The sequence below is a fragment of the Cynoglossus semilaevis genome, chromosome 15, assembly GCF_000523025.1.
Source record: "Cynoglossus semilaevis isolate Cse_v1.0 chromosome 15, Cse_v1.0, whole genome shotgun sequence".
In the NCBI taxonomy this organism is placed as follows: domain Eukaryota; kingdom Metazoa; phylum Chordata; class Actinopteri; order Pleuronectiformes; family Cynoglossidae; genus Cynoglossus; species Cynoglossus semilaevis.
This window is the reverse complement of record NC_024321.1, coordinates 114,037-123,097: the sequence shown is the minus strand read 5'-3', so window position 1 is coordinate 123,097 and position 9,061 is coordinate 114,037. Positions and strand designations below refer to the sequence as shown.

Sequence of the window (9,061 nt, the reverse complement as noted above, 5' to 3'; positions counted from 1 at the left end):
AGTTGCTGCCACCTAGTGACTGGAAGCTTGTTATCATTCGCGCATTATAGCAGTGGTACACTTACATTGGAAGACCACCCCCACCCCCTGTATAGATACAGTATATATATATACCCTTATTCTGTCTTTGTTGGGTCAATGGGACTTATCGTTCCTGTTGTCACAGTCGTGTCCTTGGCGTGGCTAAGTTCATATTCAGGAATTCCTGTTCTGTTTCCATTGCTCCCTGTTGTTTCTTCCTGGAATTTTGAGCTTTTTGTGCTCAAATAAGGGCAGTTGTGGCTTAGTGGTTAAGGAAGCATGCTAGGGTCCCGAAAGCTCCTGGTTCGAGTCCACCAGCTGCCAAGTTACCACTGAGGTGCCCTTAGCATGACACCGTCTCCACACACTGATGCTGGGGGTGCTTATAAGCCGCCTGCCGTTCACTTTTGTTGTGTGTGCAGTGGTGTGCTGTGTCACAATGCCACTTTCACTTTCACTTAACTTTTCCACCTGATCCCTGTCTCCTGAGAGCTACATTTGGGTTCTGCCTGCTCACCATACATGACACATCAAGCTAAATAACAACATTGTTACATCCTTAGTTGGCCATGCCTGTACTAGTCTATACTAAACACTTTTATTTTTTTTAATTTGATACATGGACTAAAGGAAAACATCTCATTTCAATAAAAAAAGGTACCAGTCCCAGTTTATAATATGCACTAAATATATTCCTCAACATTTGGTAAATGTTTAGCTGTACCGCGCACACACAGTATGAAACTTTAACCTGTTGGTGTTATTCACAAGCAAACATTTCCTTGTTTGCTTAGAGGTTAACTTGTTCCTCAGTCCATGTGTTCAGTGAAGGCAAAGATCACTTTCAGCATGTCTGTAAGTACCACCACATTTTTTATTCTGCAGTCAAGTGGATATATTTGATGTTAAATTATAAGGTATTTTGCAATTTTTAAGAAAAGCTAAGCTAGGAGAGATTTAAATTGAATACGTTTTTTTTTTTCAGGAAAAGAGGCTCCACTGCTTTTACAATACCTTGCTACAGACTTTGAGCTATTCTAAAAATGTCGCCAAACCAGGTCTAGGAAATATTCAGATGATTGAATCCAACACTGACCAAAAAAGAGTTTGGCCTTTTCAAAGAATTTTGCTTTTTCTTTCCACTCTAGCAAGCAATAGTTTTTGTAGATTTAAATAGCATAAATGTTAAATGTTCTCTGAAACTATCATCTTTTGCAATTTGAAGATTTTATTATAAGTTTATATAATAAACTTGATTCAGTAGTATAATATATTATTATATAATATATAATATACTATATATTATATATAACTATTATATATTATATATAATATATATATATATATATATACAATATAATAAAAGTCTGGCACCTCACCCCGCCCCACTATTTGAGAAGTACTGCCTTAGGACAACATTTAGTTAATATAATCTTGTTACTGTGTATTTACCATTACGTAGGTGGACATAGTTGTGTGGTTGTGCCCCGGGTGATGGAACATATTGGATGTAATTCCTCCTGTCACCACAATTGTTTTGTGGCATCCTTTACATGATATAGAGCAGGGGGCACCTGGTAGCCCACGTGGACTACCTAAGGTACTTACTGTATGTACTTAAAATCTAACCAGTCAACAAGAGGGTCAAACAATGCACTGTTACTGTGCTTTTTGAATCAGTTACACGATATGCAACGATATCCAAATGAGGGCAATGACGATAGTAAGAAGAGTGTCTGCAACTGTATGTCCATCCATCCATCCATCCATCCATCCATCCAATTTCATCCGCTTATCCGTTACCGGGTCGCGGGGGCAGCAGTCGCCACCCAAATCACACTGCACCGTACCAACGCCCTAAACCTTCCTGTGGGTGGTGAGTCCACTGGAAGGTACCAACCGCTCTGACTGGGATTTGAACTTGCCCAGGAGATGAACCCTGGGGTTCCACACCAGTGACAGAGACATTGCCTCTGGGCCAAAGCGCCACAACTGTATGTCCCGGAACTAATTATTAATACATTGTTGGGGAAGTCTGTATGAAACAATTAGCTCTTCGTATTACTAAGTGTCCTAAAAGTAGCTCTCAGATTCAAAAAGGCTGGTGATCCCTCATATGGAGTAATCATGACATCCCTACTGTATATACATTTTCACGGTAAATATTAAAGAATAACTGTGTTTTTGTTAACCTTTTCCTTGCCATATACATCACATAATAAGTGGATACCATCTCTGTTTCCAGGGATTATACAGCATAGAAGTGACTCCACCTCCTCTGGGTTTGGAAGCAGCGCATGCAACACTATTTACCAGTGAATCGCTCCACTTTCTTCACGAGCTAATTTCCACATTTGCTGAAGAGGTGGATCGGGTGAGATGGCTGACAATGAGGGTATTTGGTTTTCTGAACAGCAGATGAGTTTTTTCTTCATCTTTTTCTCCATTCATGTCAGGTCCTGTTGCTGCGAGTCTTCAGAAAGGTCCATCTTGACCTTTCAGGTGACCTGCCGAGCTTCCTCGAGGAGACCACATATATGAGGAGCGACCCTACCTGGAGGGTGCTTCCTGTACCTCCTAGACTCCAAAAAAGACATGTGGACGTTGGAGACCTAGCCCCCTGTGATACCAAGCGCTTTATTGATGCTCTTAAATCACCTGCACAAGGCATACAGGTAGAGTAAAGCGGCACAGAGGTGATCTTGAGGTGATGATCCATCTGTTTTCCACGTAGTCAGTTTAATTTTCCTAAAGTGAATGTGGGGGGGGGGCACACAAAAAGCTTTTACGTTATACCGTATGTTGGCTGAGTAATTTGTACTTTAACCCTGCCGTTAAAGTTTGTGTCTGATAATATTTGGGTGGCTAATAACATGTCTTTGTGTGTGTGTCATTGGCTTGTGCCATTCTTTTTTTTTTCATACTCCGATTCTGGGACAAGATGCAATCTGTTGTGAGGACACCGGTTGTGTACAAAATGTGAAGAACAACAGGAGGGGTTAAAATATCATCCAGAAGAACTTCTACATGGCTTTTCACTGTTGTCTGATTCACACAGGTGGACTTTGATGATGGGAACTGTCCTACATTTTACAATCAGATCAAAGGAATTCACAATGTGGTCAAGGCAGTACACAACCAGTTTTCCAGTGAGTTTTTTTTTGTTGTTGTTGTTTGATTGTTTGATTGTTTTTTAAGATTAACATCTTAAAGAAATAGGTTTTTGCCTCAGTTTATCTGTGCCTGTCTCTTTATGAACAGACGTACGCATTTCTCAGGGACCTGTGCTAATGCTGCGTCCTCGTGCATGGAACATGACGGAGCCTAACTTAATGGTAAAAATCACATTAAAGGCCTGGCAATACATGCAATTACATTTCATCTTTAGCTGTAAATACTACTTATTTACAGCCAGTATTTAGTAGAAAGTGGTTGGATTTATTTTTTCTAACATGGTATAGTAGATTTTTTTTTAAGTCCATTTGTCATATATATATTTATCAGTTATAGCTCGGTCTCTATCCTTGTCTATATTTATATGTTTATGTTTGAATTGAATTTGATTTGATTTCTCAGGTGAAGGGTAAACAGGCTCCTGGTCCTCTCTTTGACTTTGGACTTATAATGTTTCACTGTGGAAAGATGCTCCATGAAAATGAAAGTGGACCTTTCTTCTACCTGTCCAAAGTAAAAACACACAGAACTTAATCAAAACAATTGTGTGTGTGTGTGTTAGAATCAACTGAATCAAGTTACTGGTCTCTCAATTTCTTCAGGTTGAGAGTCACGTGGAAGCCAGACTATGGAACAAAATTTTCGTGTGGACCCAGGAGAAGGTCTGCACATCCCTCAATTACTTTACTTCGAATAAACGTTACTTTTTTTTTAACTCACCACGTGGTATAAGACAATTTACCAAAATTAGAAAGGACATTTCACTTTAAAATCCAGAGGTTCTTTATCATTTTTTTATTATTATTATATCCATGAGACTGTGATCTAAGTTCCTAAGAATTTCAAATCAGGCCCCTTAGCTTAGGTCAGGCACAGATAGATGGAGCATTCGTGTGAACTAAGATAAATGACATGTTAAAGTCATAAGGGCTAATATGATTTGATCATTTTCTTGACCATCTTTATCATATCTACGCCATTTGGAGAAGTTTGGCAGGGCGGATTAAAAAGCTGAATGGGCCATATCCAGCCCCCGGTCCTTAGTTTGCCCATGCTTGGCTTAGGTTCTTGGGGACTTTTTTTTTAAAGTCAAGTCAATCACATATCACTTCTCCTCAAAGATGGTTCCTTAGTTCAGACTGTCAGCTGGAAAAAAAGGTCGCATCGTGACATTTCCCATCAGATTCACTACCATGTCCAACCGAAATACCGTTTTTACACAAATTGCAAAATGTTGGTTTAGAATCTTCACTCACCCGGTCTCATTCAAAAGGTAGCATCTTCTTCTTTTTTTTTGGCACCTTCACAGTGTGAAAACAACTGCTTGCTCTACAATTTCAGATGCTAAAATGTGTGCAATTGCTGCGCGAGTCAGCAGTTTGATTGACACACCACTCAGCCTGTCAGCTAGTGCCCAATCAACAAAGTGGCCTATCGTTTTATATGGACTGGCCTTAAAGGCGTGCCCAATGACAGCCAGGCACATAAAGGAGTTTGTTGACAATTAAAATGTAATTTAAAATGAAAAAAATGAAACAAAATCTTCAATTTGCATGACCCGGGACAGAGGCTAAAATTGTTGTGCAATACAACGCGGGACAGGTGGTCACTCTACCTTCAAGGGGAACTGTATTGCTGATCTGGCTCCTTGGTGAAATTGCGTTTGACACCCTGTTCTAAACCTAGGAGGTTAAAAATGGCTACATATACACATTGTTAAAATAGTTAACTGAAAACATTCACAGACATTCATTAATTGTGCAAAAACAACAACAAATTCAATCAGATAAGCTTCTGTAATTTTCTTATGTTATATATGCTTTTCACTGCACATTTGAAATTACATCTCCACATCCCTATACTTGTATCCACTGTCTTTGTAGCTCAGCCTACCACTGGGCAGCATCAAAGCCACTGTGCTAATTGAAAACATATTAGCTGCCTTTGAGATGGAAGAGATTCTCTATGAGCTGCGTGAACATTCAGCAGGGCTCAACTGTGGCATGTGGGATTATTCTGCCTCCTTTGTTAGCAAGTTCGGTGAGAAAACCTCTTTATTATCTATATCTATATCTCTCCTTTTATAAAAAAACATATATGCATGTGTTAGATAATGATTGAAAAAAATGTGTTGAGGTCATGTTTTCTCCCGCAGGACACCGGGAGACCTTTTTACTGCCTGACCGTTCTAGATACATAAACATGGAGGCACAGTTTCTACATAGTTACATGGATTTGTTGGTTCAGACGTGCCATCGACGGGGAGCCTTGGCCACGTCAGGAATGGTTGCAGTTCTTCTCCCTCAGGACCAACATGGTGTAACTTATCAAACAATAATGGCAGCTGTCAACAGGCAGGAACTCCTCACACGCATACAGAAAACCCACAGATGTACAAATGGAACCATTCATGATTAATTAGTGTTTTATCAAGGAGACAGAGGCAGAGATGTAAATCGTGGTAGAGGACGAAGAAGAGTTTTTAAAACTGGCGGAATAGGAACAAGAGAAGGCAGAAGTAAATCAAGAGAAGGGGAGTGCTGGAATTGTGGGAAATGGGGACATTGGGAAAGAAATTGCAGAGCCCCGCTAAAAAGGAAAAAGGACAGAGCATGACTAGAAAAGAAAGAACAAACAGAAGAACATTTTGATGTTATTGAGACATTAGTTCTGAGCGAAATTCTCTTATTTGATCCAAGTAAACCAGAAGTTGAAGTAATAATAAACGGAAAGAAAATAACGTTCTTATGTGACACAGGAGCATGTAGAACTGTGTGCTGTAAAAAATTAAAAGGCACAACAGAATCAAAAGATTTTATCTTTGTTAAATCAGCAAACGGACTACAAGAAGTCAACTGACTAATCCTGTAACTCTCACAGATCCGGAAAATGGAAATAAATGCCGAATGCAAATTATTTTGGCACCAAAGTCCAGTAAACTTATTAGGAAGAGATGCAATGTCACAGTTACGACTAGCGATTGTGCCCGATGAGACTGGTGGAATGACTGTGAAAAGAATAGACAAAACAAACACTGATGTTATGGTTGTGCAAGGAACAGGCACGCCAAACTATTTCTGGTCATTAGATTTGAACACTAGTCCGCTTTTGAGTGTCCCAACAACATTGCTTAGCAAAATAACATAAATTGGTCCTTCGAGCCGGATGCCAACAAATTAAGCAGAACCTAAGGATCGGGTGGAGAACGACTGAAATGATCAGTCTCTCTTTACAAATGTGACCTGTCAGTGACTGTCAGCTGTAAATTTACGATTCAATTAAGATGTGATCACAGGTCAGAGTTTCATAACGTACCACGTTAAATACAAATACAGTGGGGCTTCAAGATGTGAGCTACACAAAACATGGGTTTTCCAAGTTTTTTCATTTTTTTATGTAAGCAACGTTTGCAAGATTTTCGTCGAGATACGAGGAAACATCGAGTTACAAGTGCTTAACCCAGCTCCATTTTTCCACACACTGTCACGTTGTCTCACTCACTGTCCTTCGCTGGGTTACTTTACCATCACTTTTAATTCTCTCTCTCTCTCTCTCTCTCTCTCTCTCTCTGTATCTTTCTCTCTATCATCTACATCGAGTCCTCACTCCCAGTCCTTTTACCACGCTTAGTGGCCGACACTGTCACGCTACCTCACTCACTGTCCCTCGCTTGGTTATTTTATCCTTTTTTTATAACAATAATATAAAATGTTTTCTTAATTGTTATTTTATATTATCAACATATTTGTTTATATCTATATCTTTTATGTTTAGATGGGGGGAATTTAATTTTATTAATTTAAAGTATATTTACGGGGACTGGTTTTTAGTTATTTTCAGTGAGGAAAATGCACTCAAGATACGAGTGGATTGACACACGAGTGCTGTTGTGGAACGGAATAAACGCGAATCTTGAAGCTCCACTGTACTCAAAAATCACTCAAGTCTTCTCTAAGCTTTCTGTTTAAGAGAAAGTACTAAAGTATCAAATACTTTTGCGTGACAAAACTAGTTTAAAGTAGTAAGTTGTACGTGTATCAGATAAGCGGAACACCCTATACACTGAATATATTTTACAATTCTCAAATGTAAAATACATATTGGCGCATCACCAAACAAGATGTCATAAAAAGTACATATGATACCCTGCCCTTTTTAATTGAACGCAAGGCTGTTCTACTCTCAGGAATTGAAGAAAGACACGCAGCTTTGAAACTCTCGCTCTCTTTTTTTTTTTTAGTTTCCACACATCTTAAAATTTTAAATACTAAAATATTAATATAAATCACCAGTTACAGTCACGCTGGCAAACCAAGGTAATATTATAACTAGTAGTAATAGTTTTCAGATCAATTAAGTGAAATTGGAGAATTTTTCCAAGGTACACCTCATGATTGCCCTGGCTATGAATCACTTGCTACTGGCAATTTTGTCCAATTTGAATTTGAACCTAATTTTCCTAAGTTTGTTAAGGCCATTATTTCATTTTTCGGGCACAGCAAATAACTAATTTAAAGCTTGAAGTTGAGGGCATTTGCTGTGCTTCTTTTTCCATCTCTGCCATCATTTCTAAGCCTGCTTCATCAAACCTTAGTTAGTCATGAAGTCATCTTTTTTTTTTTTAAATTGCAGTGAAGTCAAATTATTTCAGTACATAATCCCCTACAGCAGTGGTTCTCAAATTGTACGTGTACCACCAGTGGTACGCGAGCGCTCTCTAGTGGTATCAATCAACAGGCTCACAACACAAATTGACATTTTTTTCCCCTTGTCTTTTAGACAGAAGCTGTTTGAGATCAAGGCTGGTGTTGACGGTTTCCTAGTGTATGACCTGGATTTGATTGAGCCCATGCAGAAAGTAAGTAATGGATTAATGCTGTGTATTCCAGGTAGATACGACAATGACAGGTGTGAATTACTACCTTGTGTCTTTTTGTCTTGTATTTGCAGGGCGCTGTAAAACTGAATAATTCTCAGGGTATAAAAAGTACTATAAAAAGTACTTGTATAGAAAATACGAGATATTATCAACTGTGAGAACAACGGCCTCTGTCAGAAATACAGTACTAAATTAAACAAAACACTTAAGATTTAAACAAAAGAATGGCAAACACTATGTATTTTGGTTGGTAAAATCGAATCCAGATTCTCTGGGAGGTACCATTCTAATCTGCTTTCTCATTTCATACTGTTAGAGTAGGACCTAGATTCATTACCATGCCAGATATCATATTAAATAGTTTTCCCTGGCTCCATAGCTCAGAGGTTAGAGCACCAGGGGTGGTGAGTTCAAATCTAGCTGGGGCCTGATAACTTTTTGTATAGTATATCAGTATATAAAACAGTCCTTGCTAATTGTTGCGTGCCAGGCCAATTGAGCTCTGCACCTTAAAAATATTGCCAGCAACACAGATTTCAGATATAAAAACCAGTTTTAGGGGTGAGCATGTTGCAAAACAACCAAAAATATTCCAGTGCTTGAATTTGCATTACAGAAAAAGAAAACTGAAAAAAGACAGATGCCTTACCTAGTCCCATGGCACAAAACAGGAGAAAAGTGATTAACAGATTTTAAAAAAGCACTTTCACTACTACTACTGCTCACAAAAGAAAATACAAAGGATCAGGCTGCAAAATACTGCTGAGAGAGAAAAAATTGGCTCAGTATCACGTAATGACGTGATACGTTTCACGTCATTACGTGATAAGTTTTATGTTATTACGTGATAAGTTTCACGTTATTTCGTGATAAGTTTCACGTTATTACGTGATAAGTTTTACGTTATTACGTGATAAGTTTCACTTTATTTCGTGATAAGTTTCACGTTATTACGTGATAAGTTTCACGTTATTTCGTGATAAGTTT

At 38.6% G+C, this 9,061-nt stretch overlaps 1 protein-coding gene across 1 annotated transcript in view; it reads left to right on the top strand.

Moving 5' to 3' along the window:
* The first annotated feature begins 752 nt into the window (after positions 1–752).
* The window catches only part of ugl (ureidoglycolate lyase), a 13,386-nt gene continuing 5,077 nt past the window's right edge, over positions 753–9,061 (top strand). Inside the window, exons 1-10 of the mRNA XM_008326394.2 lie at positions 753–876; positions 2,267–2,395; positions 2,478–2,696; positions 3,080–3,170; positions 3,283–3,356; positions 3,598–3,708; positions 3,798–3,857; positions 5,079–5,235; positions 5,351–5,549; positions 7,975–8,053. Coding sequence (XP_008324616.2) covers positions 838–876; positions 2,267–2,395; positions 2,478–2,696; positions 3,080–3,170; positions 3,283–3,356; positions 3,598–3,708; positions 3,798–3,857; positions 5,079–5,235; positions 5,351–5,549; positions 7,975–8,053 — 1,158 coding nt within the window. The 5' untranslated portion in view covers positions 753–837. The remainder of the gene's footprint in view (positions 877–2,266; positions 2,396–2,477; positions 2,697–3,079; positions 3,171–3,282; positions 3,357–3,597; positions 3,709–3,797; positions 3,858–5,078; positions 5,236–5,350; positions 5,550–7,974; positions 8,054–9,061) is intronic.